Raw genomic sequence first — 14,454 nt, forward strand, 5'->3', positions numbered from 1 at the left:
ACATCAATGAGGCACAGAGTATTTTCATCATGTGTGGCTGAAAATAACCACAGATCTCATCTGCATGATTTATGATGGTGGAAACAAAGTCCAAACTCAGTAACTTTGGTACAGAAGGCTGCTTTATGTGCAAAAGGTAGTTTAAGTCTCAAAATATAAAATATGTGTATAGAAATACAAAATACAAAAATTGGTAGGTATACATTTGAATACATGTATCATTTCAACCAATTGAAGTAAAGCTTGGGAATTTCAAATCTTAAAAAGCAACTTTAATGGCCTTTTACATTCATTTTTAAACTAGCATGTACTATCTATCTATCTATCTATCTATATATATATATAAACTCTTGGCTTCTGAATTATATTTTAAAACTGGGAAAGAGAATGCTTGAACTATAAATTTTAAGACTTCCAAAGACAAAAAGATGAGTTCCAAGGATAGGAAGTGTCCTAGACTTTGTAATAAAGCTTCTGGATAGTGAACAACTCTATGCCTTGAACATGGCAAAGACAGTTTGAATATACCGAGCCAACTAGTATTTTTAGCAACAACAAGTCTGCCCAAAGGACAGGCCCACTACAAATGCTCAAGTCGCCTATGTCTAAAGAGACAGACAACCCAGAGTCAGTACGATAGCATTTAAAGAAACGTTACGGACATTAGCTGCATCTTGTATTTGGTGTCTGGACTCAAATTCCACAATATGAATGCAAAATTTTCTGCATATATATATATATATGTTTTTTTTTTTTTGGTAGGAGTAAGTCACTACATGTCAATTTTGTCCAAAGATCCAATCATAGAAGCTAACTTTAAGGTTGAAGAAATTTGCAACTCTGCATCTCGGAATGTTACACCCAAATAGAAGAATGTGGGGTGAGGAACGGTGAGCCAGTTTTCAGACAGGTTGAAAATAGGAAAAGAAAAGAAATTGCTAGCTTTAGAGCATTTAGGACTAATCATCTTGATTGCTGAAGATTTTGAGAAACACAACATAAATAGGAACATAGACTTTGGCTCAAAAGTTATCTAAAAAAAGGAATCAAAAGGGTTGTATGGACCGTTAGCAAAATAACTTTGGGTACATATCAAGACTTCCTTTTGCTTAGATGAAAAGAAGTTTAAACAAAGTTCAAATGAAATTCTTTGGGACAAAAGAAGAGATCAATTGCACATTCTTATCAAAGAATCACCCATTAATTCATAAAATAGCTCTATTAAAGTTCAACACACACCAGTTGCAAGGTATTAAGTTACGTGTAGCTTCAGATCTGTGTTTGTATCTACGTAACTTACCTTGTGTCTCTATAGGTCTTGCAATGTGGCAGCTCTGAAACTGGGAGACTGTTTACAATCATTCCTCTTACCATGTTAGGCATATCTATATTTGCCAAATTCAACCTTTTAAAAATTTCTGCTCACAAATAACAAGACTAAATAACTCCTCCAGACAAGTGACGTAGGCTCTGTATATGAAGGAAAGGAGCTGTTTACTTATAAAAGTAACAAACACTAATCAAAACAAGTTTTAAAAGCCTCATTTCTGATACACAGCATTAACAAAAGATAAATTTTAACTGTTCAAAGGATTCAGCTATGAGTGGTTAATTTTTTTTTTCCTACAACCTCCAGGTCACACAAGGGTGGTTAAATTTTTAATGGCATTATCTGCAGTACCTAACATTTAAATGTTAAAACAATCAAAATTGAAGTGGGCATTATTTTTACCAAGCCAAGACGCTATAGCAATGTAAATCCAAAATACTGCAGAATTAGGTTTAGGAGTTGTGGCCAACATCAATGCAGAGTCTAAAAAGGACCTTTCATGGGTAGTTGAATGAGTTTGTTTCTTAGTTCATCCCAGTATCTTATTCTGAGATGATCTTACACAGGGGCTGGGCAAGTAATGTGAATACATGAAATTGAGTATGTATGGAAGACAACAGGGGACGTTGGGGCCTCTGGTGCAAATTTGATATGTGCCCTCTAAACAGCTGGTACACTGCTCTAAAATACTGCTACTATTTGAAATTGCAGGCCCAATATTTCTAGATCATTTGATTTTTCAAAACTTTTCAAGAATCCAGACTTTTCTGTGAAACTGCTCAAATTTTCTAATGTTGGCATAATTAAACCACCACCACCTTATGTGAACCAAACTCAACATATTTATCATGGCAGCATTTAGCCTCTAGGCTGCCAGTTTGCCAACTAAGAACTAGTCTAATATTATCATTTTTATAAAGTAGAATCCAAATGCCAGACACATTGGTTCTCCCGAGGTTTGACTCTGGGTCTCCAGATTCCCAGGCTGTCAGAATCTTTGTCCTTAAAACGCACACGGTATAATTTCTTAACTCTTGGCTCTGCAAGTGTACTGTGTGAAAACTTGATGAATAGCTTATTGAGCCACTACAGGGCAAAAATCTGCTATCTTACTTGACCACCCTACATTTCAGAAGATGATTACAAATTTATTTCCTGTTACGAGATATTCTAGCCCTGTATTATGGTGGTATCAAAAAAGACAGCAAAATATGTGAGTTCACATTGTAATTTTTGAGAAATTAGTTCATTTACTAAACAGTATTTCTCCCTCCCTCCCAGTGTCTGAATGGCATGCAGCAAAATGGAGAGCCTCTCATCGCTGATAGGCAGCAGAATGAGATGTTGTGTGTCAGAGCTTGCCTTGTTTCCGAGAGATCAGAATCTTTATTGAAAGGGCTCCCTTTTTTGATTTCCGGATCAGACCCTGAGCAGTTGATAAAGGAGAATTACTTGGCCATTATCTGAAGTAGTTGTATTTCCACAAAGAGCTAGTGCTAAACAAGAGTTTATCTCTACAACAAGACTGATAGGATTCATACAGATTATAATTCAATCAGACACCTGAAACAGGACATACATTGGCTAGTGGGATATATGCAAACCTGTCCTCCAGCCATAGCAAAATAAATATCTGGGGACTATTTCACATAGTCTGAATACAGGGAATAAATGTTAGAAAGTGCTGCTTTTAGTTGCTTTAGGCCATGCCTCTATATAATTCATAATATTTTTATATAAACGTAATCCTAACAAAATGCCACTAGTCCGAAGAGTCAACTATCTATGACCTTTGCAATTATTTGATAAAACATTCCCAAAGAACCTAACGCACTTTTCAAAATGTATTTCTTAGAGTTTACAGCACTCTTATTAGTAGCTAACAGGTCTTACTTGCTCTTTGAATATTGGGTAAATAGAGGAGTACAGATTAAAGGTGAAGTTAAACTAAATTTATTTAAACATAAATCTTCAATCCTATTTAGAACATCAGCTTCTGATATCAGAACTATTTTTCATGACCAAAGGAGAAGAGTGTAGGGTTTAAGGGCTTGATTCTGGAATCAGACAGCTTGGGGTTAGCTAGCATGCTGGCTTCATCACGGACTTGCTATAAGACCTTGGACAAACTTCTGGACTCTCTGAGCCCAGTTTCCTCCATCTGCAGAGTAGGGATAATACTTGATTTGCAGAATGGCTGCAAAAATCTAATAAGATAATATGACAAAGTAAACAAGCATAGTACTTGGCCCATGGTAAGCAGGTGATAAATATTTCCTACCATTGTTCTTACTAACACAGAATGCCCCAAATTTAGTGAGTCAGAGGCCTTGGAATAAGTATGTACTGTTATATTCTATGACTGTGTTCCCACCAATATTGTAATCTGATATTAATTTCCTAACTATTATGTTTCTGTCTTTCTTCTTCCTAGTTCTTTTTTGATTTGTCACCACATCAATCAACTAGGAAAAGAAATGACGCTCTTGCCCTTATGAGTCCTTCCATAGCTTTTATCTTCATCTTTGGTAACAAAGAAGCTACTAGACAATTGCTAGAAGGGATGGTCAGAGCAGCCCTCTGCATAGACGCGAGTCTGACGAGTGCTAGGCCCTTTGTCCTTCAAACCTGGCAGAATGTAGGACCTGTAACTTCCACATTTTGTTACCTGCAGTTAATTGCATTTAATTGAAGTGGGGTAAGTTGAATGTGATGGCAGAATTCCTCCCCATGTGGTCCAGTTTGGAAGTGCTCACTACTTGCAGATCCCCCCTTCATCAAGTTCAGGAAGGGGATTCACTTACTAAAACAGTTTCCTAACTGGTCTCCTGTTTCTCTCCTTGGCCCATCTGGTCTATTCGCAAGCCAGCAACTGAAGTGACCCCTTCAGTATGTGGGTCAGATCCCATCCCCCTCACTCCACGTTCAAAACCCTCCATGGCTCTCCCACCTAACACAGAGTAAAAGCCGAGGTCTTTCCAATAGCCTGCAAAGCCTTGCATGATCTGGCTCCAGGTTGCAGACTGTTAACTTCTCAGAAAGACAGCAAGGGAGCTCTCTGGGTTCTTTTTATGAGGGCACTAATCCCATTTATAAGGGCTCCACCCTCATCACCTGATCACCTCCCAAAGGCCTCACCTCCTAATACCATCACATTGAAAGTTAGGATTTCAATATATGAGTTTTGGGGGCACACAAATGTTTAGTCCATAACACTTTGCAACCCTTACCTGCATTCCCAATTAGTACTCTACCAGGTACTTACTAGCATCCAGCATCCTCTGTAATTGTCTTATTTATTATGTTTATTGTTTGTAGTCTACAGCAAGAATGTAAGCTGCATTAAAATAAGTACTTTCATAAATTTTGTTCACTGTTATATCCTGAGTGCTTGGAAGAGTGCCTTGTGCCTAGCCAGTATATATATGTATCTATACTAGCCATGTATATATATGATGATATGATAATATATACATATACATATGTATGTATACACAGACAAATAAATGAATATATGGAGATATATATGTTCGTGTGTGTATATATATATACACATATATGTATATATACATATAACATATATATACACATATATGTATATATACATATAACATATATATACACATATATGTATATATACATATAACATATATATATACATATATGTATATATACATATAACATATATATATATATATATATATATATATATATATGGAAGAATGAATGAATGACTGGGGAGTAAATAAATGAACACATACACATCAGGCTTTTGGTTCCCAGCAACAGCAGCCATCTCCATGAGAACAGCAATTGGCCAGGGTGAGAACTAGTGGGAAGTGACTCATTTCCATAGTACAATACCTCCCATTAACACCATGCAGATGCCAGCAGGTGTGCTGCTTTCTCCAAGTACCTATCTGAAAATGGACTGAAGATTTTGCTCAGTTTTTAACAAAAACTTCCAGGGGGCTTTCACAGAACTTCTGACCAAGCTAAAGTGTTATGTTTTAGGATGTCTGCAATCTGGTCCTGCGTCATCCACTAATGAGTTTTGAGGCCCAGGGAAAGTCAATTAACTTCACTGGACCCAGCAAAGTCTATCATGACTAATTCTTCTTCCACCTTAAAACATCTCAGGATCTGGAAAAAGGCAAAAAAGAGTCAAGCCCTATTAACCACCCCTCTCCTCCCCTCAACCAACGATTTGTAAATAAACACCCCAATTACCCCAATTTTAATAATTCAACTTAACATGAAAACCAACTATTCTATCTGGCCCATCTCACAAAATGAATGAAATTAATAGCTAGGTGTGGCTCATCTAGAAATAGCTGTTCTAGCTCAGGTGATAAGCTGGGAGTTGGTTATAAAGCTACATTCATGCTTTTTTTTTTTTTTTTAATTGAGAACCATAGCCCTGACCAAAGAAAACACCTTTCTACAGACAACTATAAAATAGCTATCATTCCTTGGCTATTCTGAATAATGCTGCAATGAACACAGGAGCTCAGATGCCTCATTGAGATACTGATTTTATTTCCTTTGGATATATACCCAGAAGTGGGGTTTCTGGATCATAAGGTAGTTCTATTTCCAATTTTTTCAGTAACCTCTGTAGTATTTTCCACACGGCTGTACCAACTTACATTTCCACCAACAGCATACAAGGGTCCCCTTCTCTCTACATCCTCACCAACAATATACAAATTCTTTTTCTTTTTTTTTTTAATTTTAATTTTTTTGGTAGAAATGAGGTCTCACTATGTTACCCACGCTGGTCTCAGATTCTTGGGCTCAAGCAACCCTCCCAGCCTTGGTCTCCAAAAGTACTGGGATAATAGACATGAGCCACCATGCCCAGCCAATATACAATTTTTATTTGTTGATTATATCTTAATACAACTGGGAGAAAAAAAGTCAAAATACCCATTTTCCTTGAGGTGGCAGTGATTGAGAGGGAGAGCAAGGGGGACTTCCAGGGTGCTGATAATGAGCTGGAGGATAATAGCTATCATTCTCTACGTGTCATCTGCTGCAGCTTCTGGCAATTCAGAGTCACTGCTAAAATGCTAAATTGTTGACAATGTAGAAGTCCTTTGGAAACACAAAGATATCTTAACTCATGCCACCTCATCATATCCTGTTGAATCTGCAGGCCTCAGGGAAACTGAGCTCTCAAAAGTACCTGTTGCAACCAGGTTTTGTTCTAACAATATAATTTTCATTCATAAACCAATGATTTTGTCAGCATATTACCCAGTGCCTTCCAAATGCTGCAGAGGGAAGCAAAAGACACAATCCTTGCCCTCAGAGAGCAGACAGTCTTTTATGAGGAGCAAGAACAGCCCAGTGGTAGCAATAACAAAAGAAGCAGCAGAAAGGGTTCAGATGCTGAACTTAAGAGAAATTTCAGGCCAGGTGCAGTGGCTTGCACCTGTAATCCCAGTACTTTGGGAGGCCAAGGCAGGAGAATCGCTTGAGACCGGGAGTTTGAGACCAGCCTAGGCAAGAAAGTGAGACAAAAAAATAAATAAATTAGCTGGGCATAGTGGCGTGCACTTGCAGTCAGAACTACTCAGAAGGCTGAGGTGGCAGGATCGCTTGAGCTATGGTATTTAAGGCTACAGTGAGCTATCACGGTGCCACCGCACTCCAGCCTGGAGGACACAGCAAGACCCTGTCTCTAAAAGAAATGTACTGAAGAGAAATATTAGAGAAAAAAAAAGCAGATGTAAAAAAGAAAAATGCTTTTAAAATGAAATTACTACCTCAAATATTTTCAACACAATTAGTATACATTATATCAGATATCCCCACCAAGTTACTACGTGTGTATTTTTTCCACAAAAATGAAAACATACTATATCTAATTATAACCTCTTCAAAAGGCTTTACAAAGTCCTGTTTTATTTTATTTTTGTGTGTGTGTGTGAGACAGAGTCTCACTCTGTCACACAGGCTGGCGTGCAGTGACACTATCTCGGCTTACTGCAACCTCCGCCTCCCAAGTTCAAGCAATTCTCCTGCCTCAGCCTCTGGAGTAGCTGGAATTACAGGCAGCCACCACCACGCCCACCTAATTTTTTTGTAGTTTTAGTAGAGATAGGGTTTCACCATGTTGGTCAGGCTGGTCTCAAACTCCTGACCTCAAGTGATCCACCCGTCTCAGCCTCCGAAAGTGCTGGGATTACAGGCGTAAGCCACCCTCGCACCCAGCCCCTACTACAATTGTTAATGCTTATCCATTTATAAATGCAGAGCTACATCATTTTAAATGTCTGCAATGTCCCTTAAGTGACTCCCTATTGGTTAACTTCTACATACATCCTTATGTAGTTACCTAAATAAGTGACCTGATTTAGGACATATTCCTGCCTGTGAAAATAGGGAGTCAAAAGTAAGGCGTTTGCTTTGGAAGGGGTGTGTGTGTGTATGCCAACTGCCCTTAAGTTGGACCAGTGTTCATTCCATGAGCAGTGGGTATGAGTGTCCATTCTGGACATTATAATTAAAAAAAAATCTTTGCCAGTCTACTAGGCAAGAAATGGTATCTATTTTTTTCTTGTGGATTTCTATTGTTAGTAAGAATAGCCTTTTAATACACCTTTATTGATAATTGATATTGCTTACTTTTTTGGTTGTAACCTTTTCCTTAACTCAATCTTGCTATTAGTAATTTAATGTTTTTCCTATTGATTTATAAAAATGCTTCATCTCTGAAGGCTGCTAAATTCTTTGCTCATTATATTATAAAATGAATATTTTACTCAGTTATTTGCATTTTTACTTTATGTTTTTTGTTAAGAAGACATTTAAAACATGTATATAGTCAAGTCTATCAAAATTATATTTTATGGTGTATCCCTTTGTTGTCATATATCTCTCTTTAGGATTATCCAGTCATATTTATTTTCTCCCACTACTTTTATATGTTGAATCTTTGTATTTACATCTATTACACATTTAGAGGCCACAATTAAAACCTACTGTAACTTTTTTAGAATCATATAAACTATATAAAATGTGTTTACCCCCAAATAATTTTTCTTTTAAATTTGGAGATGAGCCTTATGAAAAAAAAATCCCAATGGTTCTTTTCATTTCCAGAGATTGAGTACTCATATTAAATGACATGAAAATCTTGTTAGTTTTATGAGCTAACATTTTTATATCTTTTTTGGTCACTGATTGCATTCACTGTCTATATTCTGTCTTCCCCACTGGATTGGAAATGTCTGATGCATTAAAATAGTTACTTCTGCCCAAGGCTGAGTACTTTGGGAATTCTCCATGAAATAGCCATTACTGGATCCACACAGCTCAGCACAGTATTTGGCGTATAGTAGGCTCTTGCTAATTCAGTAAATTTTGTGTGTTAGGCACATATAAAACCTCTGGAAAATGAGCAAGACAGTAAGAAGTTAAAAAGGTATTTTTAGAAGCATTAATATAACAATGACATGTGGGATGAACAGAAATTGAGAGAGAGGAAGCGGGGAAGGAGGGATGGAAGGACAGAAGGTAGAGGGAAGAAGAAAGAGTGAAAGAAAAGTAGATCAACACATAGGAGGCCATTGTAAAGTCCAGGCTTCCACTGAATGGGCCCATACTAGGGAGGTAATTATAAAATTGGCAAGGGAAGGCCAAACCAATACAGCATTATAATCTTGCTGAAGGACTAAGTGAATAAAAGTTCCAAGGACAGAAACCAGGAAGGCTCCGCAGAGCAGCAACAGGGTTTGGTATCAAACACAGTAAACTCATTGGTGGGACAGCCAATTACAGCTGCCTCTTAGACTGTCAGAGATAAAGGACTGTGGCACATAGCTAAGTGGACTAGGGGAAACATGAAAGGAAAACAACCTTTGCAGAGTCCCTACTTGGTACCAGACACTGCATTAGGTATTTTACTTACAGAGTTAAAGTTTATGTTTCAGTCACCCACACATCAGCGATAGACAGAGAATCGCATAGAGCTTGGTTAGATCCTAGATCCATCCCTGCTAGCTATGTAGACTTTGGAACAGTTTATTCATTTTTTCTGTAAACCTTAGTTGCATCATTCCAGAAATTAGGGAAAGAATAATACCTAACTCAAAGAAGCAAAATAAATGATACAATTCATAAAATGTAAATACCATGGTGCCTAAAATAAAACACAATAAAAGGTTGTCAATTAGTGAAAAAAAAACAAAAAACAAAAAGAGAACTTAACAATTGGCTTTGGGGATGGTCCATATTAAGGGATAGAAGGAACATTTAGAGATCCTGAAAAGATAGATATTCAAGGAAATGGGAGAAAACCCTGAAAACAATATGTTACGGGCATCATGGGGGCTAACGGTTAAAGAAGGAGTTAATCAAATTTTGTCATGAGGATAGAAAAATGAACCATTTGGCCGTGTTTGTTTTTTATGTAAATAAAGCAAATTTGGACGGCAGTACATACCCAAAGTTGGTCATCCATGCCTGGTGGGTTCTTTTTGATAAAAGCACCATAGTATGTAGCAATATTCCGGTGATGAGAATATTTCTTCAACATGTTAATTTCTTGTTTGATTTCTTCCTCTTCATCCTGTATGAGAACAATATAAAAATTCTGTCATGAAAATCTATGGTTGTTAGTAGGATTCTGTTCTTCAACACCACCTAAATTTTTTCTTGTTTTTTCTTCCTTGTTGACAAATGAGCATAATTATTACATATGAGGGCAAAGAACAATTCTAAAACATAACACATTGGCTGTCCAAGAGACTCTTCTTTTTGTACAGCAAACTGGCATAGCACAATCTCTTTGAAAACAAAACAAAAACATCCAAAACAATCCCTCATCTCTTCACCTAGAAGAGATCAAGGTAGAAAGACTATTGAGAGAAAATTCACTGTAGGCTTCTGGGAACTACATCCATCAAGTAGCTATTACTGATTCTCTCTGGTATAAGAAAGATTGAGGAAAATGAAAGATATTAAAACCGTGGGCTCTCAGATTTAAATTTTGTTAGGTTCATTTTCTTTGAAGGCTCCTTTCATTGAAGTACCTGACTGAAGATGATGAAAGTCAGATGGGAAAAGGAGCAAAGGTAAGTTCTCTAGATCTAAGGAAGTTCACAAAGCAGGAGTACCCACCTCACCTTCAGGAAACTCACCTTAGAAAGAAAGGGGCAAATGTGGTGGTGCTGAGGATGTAAAAAGAGACAACTCTCTTACAGAGTTAGTTTCTTAATATTCAGGTTTCATTCACTATGAATTTTGATTTGGAGTCCACCAACCTGGACCCTTTTCAGAGGTCCTGGCAGTGCTGGTGGAGACGGTGTGACCTCCCACAATTTTATTTTCTTGATGTGTATACACATTGGTTGGACTGCAGAAGAGTGTTTTATTGTTGAGGTTGGGGGAGAAAGTTTCTACCTCAGGATAATTTTTTAGGTGCAGCAGTAAGCTATGACTGTCCCAGAGTGCAAGATGTGACATTATCATGACCTGAAAAACTACCCATGGTGTCCCTTGTCTGTACCCTCCTCCACTCCGGCTGCACTGCCTCCTTCCAGTGTCTCTGCATTACTGGGACTTCCTGCAGTCTCTCGTGTGCTGTCTTCTTTCCCCCACCTCTTCTTCACATAAGCTCTACTCACCATTCCTGATTGAGTTTAATCGACATTCACCAGGGATCTCTTCCTTAATTCTCTCAGGCAATGTCAAGTCCCCCCACTGCATCTGGTCATAGCCCCTACACTCCTTCACATACCTGCTGTATTTGTTGACATTGGTATGGAGGTATGTCCCATTATTCGACTCTCTTCTCCATATATTGTAAGCTCTCCTCTCCAGATCTTCAGATCTCAGTTCTACAGTTCCTTCCCCAGCAAAGCTCCCTGATCTGCCCAGTTTGGTTCTAGCCCCGTGAATCATCATGTATCTTTTCCTTTGTAGCACCTATCAGAATTGCCACCCACATTTATCATTTGATTAAGGTCTCTTCTCCTTATCAGTCTGTAAGAACCGTAAACTCAGGAATCCTCCCTGTTTTGTTCTCTACAACATCCCTAGCACCAAGCAGTGCCTGTGAATAAATGCAACTAAAAGAACAAATAACTACAAAGAGCCCAATGCCCAGAGCAGCATTAGTGATGTTAGAAGGAACAGGTAAGAATAGAGTGAGGAGAATAGTGAAGTGCTGACATTTGCTGACCATGCTTATTTACTAAAATAAGCTTTAGGAAAAAACAAAGGGGATTTGCAAACCTAGGAGAAGTAAAGCATGTTACATATCACATGGCTTAACTAAGCTGAAGACTAGGTAATCTCAAAATAGAATATATGCTTGGGATGCTGAGCTAAGGAGAAGCATGTGGCCGAAACAGTGGGGAAGGGAGTCAAGGAGCGAGACAAGGGAAGGCACACTGCTGACCACCTATTCTTCTTAGCAGCCATCAGAAACTCCCCCCGCCTTCACTGCAGGTCGTGAAGAGAATGACCTTCGCCAGCCTTCAACTTGTTGAAGGGTCCCTGCAGCGCACCTCCAATGTCTACTATGGTGCACATTGGCTATTTTTAAACTTGCTGTATGGGGCCAAATAATTGTGGACGAATGTAGGATGTGAGCGGATGTACTTTGGGGAAGCCTAAATAGAAAGGGAGAAAAACGACCTGAGGGTTTCTGTGGGCAGCACAGCATCGACAGCTGCTTCCATTAAAAAGGCAACTACGTGAGGTAATAAAAGACACGGATCACTTTCCAACTGCAGCCTGTCAATCTTAGCATCAGTCATTCTTAGTGAGAAATCAGGCTGCTTCTACAAGTATTTACCGCTTGCCTCCTGGATTCTTAGCAGGATAGTGGCTGATGAGGGAAAGACAGGGGAGGGGGGGACTGCCTATAAAAAGCTCACCATGTCATTAAGAAAATAAGAGCTTATAAAACAGTTAAATAACAACAGAAGGCACTATGTAATTAAATCCAAAATAAATAGTACTGGAGGTCAGAATAAAGTCAGTACATTCTCCATCATTTTGCAAAGGTAAACTGAGGCAATATGACAACAAGGACAGCATATGCATTGAGTCTGGGATCTGAAAGAAGACGGTGGGCAGATGGGGTGCATGTTGAGTTTGGGTACCATTCCTTTCTGGCTGCAGGATCCCAAGAAAGTTGCCTATCTTTTTGGACCCTAAGTTTTCTCATTTATAATGAGATAAAGATATTATAAGTCCCAGCATTTTGTGGTACTTAGATAATGGATGTACGTTATAAAGTGTACTACAAAGTAAATGTTATTACTAATCTACATAACCAAAAAATAAATAAATAAAAGGGCAGGAAGGCCAAAATGTAAGTCACTTGAATTTTAGGTTTAAATTGCACTGTTTCCAAACACAGTTATGGAACCACTGTAAGACATGGTTAGGTAGTTCTAAAATATAAATCCTTGATCTTACGCAACTTTTTAAGTCAGCATGCAATTTAGCAGGCCTTTGGGACTACAGTTTATCCAGATTTTTAGTCTAGGGCACAGAGATGGCGGTAAGTTATTCAGTGAAATAGGAAGGAAGACCCTTACTAGATGAGACAAGAACTCATTTAACCATGTCACAAAGAGTTCAGCCTCTCACAATATGGCCCATCAAGGGAGATGAGTTACAATGCTTTCCAAAAATGCAAAGAGAGCAAGGGAGGCTAGAATTAAACTAAAAGTTATAAGTTAAAAAGTTATAGCCCCATGAATCATCATGTATCTTTTCCTTTGTAGCACCTATCAGAATTGCCACCCACAGTGGCAGAATTGCCACTGAATGTGGCAAAAAGTAGGAGACAATTTATCATAAAGGATCACAGGCTACGAGAATTTGAATAGCCTCTATTTGTAAATTATTTTGTAAATGTACTATTTCCAAATCTTAAGTATTAAGCACAAGGATCAAGCCCTCTGATAAACTAATGACCACTGGGCAATAATGAAAAATAAAGTAGTGGTACCAAATTATCACACATTTAAAAGAGTAACTTCAATAAGCCAAGTCCGGTACTCTAGGAAGAAGCATTACTTAAATCAGATGACTTCCAAATCCAGTCATATTCATTATGTTAACCTCAGCCACGGCATTTAAACTCTCCAGATGTCAGTCATTTTCAGCTATAAATAGGAATAAGAATACCTATATAAGCTACTTCTCAGGGCTTAGAAATGATTAAGTGCTTATTTAAATGTAGCTTTAGTATTAATATAAAGAAGATAATATTATTTCTCAAGATCACAGGATCTACTTATTGCTTAGTGTTTGTGGTAGACTGAAAAAGAAAATGGCCATGATATGTGTCATACCTGCATCAAGAGGTGGAGTCCATTTCTCTTCTCCTTGAACCTGGGCTTAGCCACATGACTTGCTTTGGTCAAGGGGACATTAGCAAATCGGATGAAGAAGCAGAGGCCCGAAAAGCACTTGTGCCTTGAGACTGGCCCTCTCCTACTGCTTGCCAGAGAACCAACCCTTCAACCCCTATGTGAGAAACCGGGATTGACCTTCTAGAAGATGAGAAATCATGGGAAGATAGGCAGTTTTCAAATGCAAGGAAATAGATAATTCCAGTTAATGCTTTTAAGCCACTGACCACCTCTGATGGCAACATGATTGTCATCATGTAGTCATAAAATATAGCCAAAGCCAAAACCTCATGTAATGTTTACTGTGTACCAGGAGGTATGTATGAACTATCTTACTGAGCACTCAGAACAGCTATGAAGCTGGATCCTATTTTACAAATGAGTAAAATGAGTCTCAGAGAAGTTAAGTAACTTTCCCAAGTTCACTCATACTTTAAACGTTAAACCTCAGATTCAAGACCAGATTTGTCTGACTCCAAAGCCAGTATTCTTAATTCTTTACAGAAAACTACTAGTCAGATGAAGGGCAATTATCCATAGTGACCAAAACCAAAGTCGTTAATCGGAAGCGTTTAAGAGCATCTTAAGCCAGGGCAGAAGAGAACCCTGACTTTGGTCTTCCAATTAAAGGAGCTTGTTAGCATACAATAATATTTGCTTATGATGGATTTCCAGGAATAAAGAAGGGATTTTAAGTTGCATATTTATTACACAGGGGAACACACTTTAAGTACCTATGAT

General features: G+C 38.1%; 1 protein-coding gene across 18 annotated transcripts in view; it reads right to left on the reverse strand.

The window, feature by feature from the left end:
* Positions 1–14,454, reverse strand: part of TNIK (TRAF2 and NCK interacting kinase) — a 398,334-nt gene that overhangs the window by 140,059 nt on the left and 243,821 nt on the right. For all 18 annotated transcript variants that reach the window (XM_019024032.3, XM_063704353.1, XM_055381466.2 and 15 more), the window contains one exon: positions 9,783–9,908. In XM_019024032.3, coding sequence (XP_018879577.1) covers positions 9,783–9,908 — 126 coding nt within the window. The remainder of the gene's footprint in view (positions 1–9,782; positions 9,909–14,454) is intronic.

This window comes from Gorilla gorilla, chromosome 2 (assembly GCF_029281585.2).
Source record: "Gorilla gorilla gorilla isolate KB3781 chromosome 2, NHGRI_mGorGor1-v2.1_pri, whole genome shotgun sequence".
Lineage (NCBI taxonomy): Eukaryota > Metazoa > Chordata > Mammalia > Primates > Hominidae > Gorilla > Gorilla gorilla.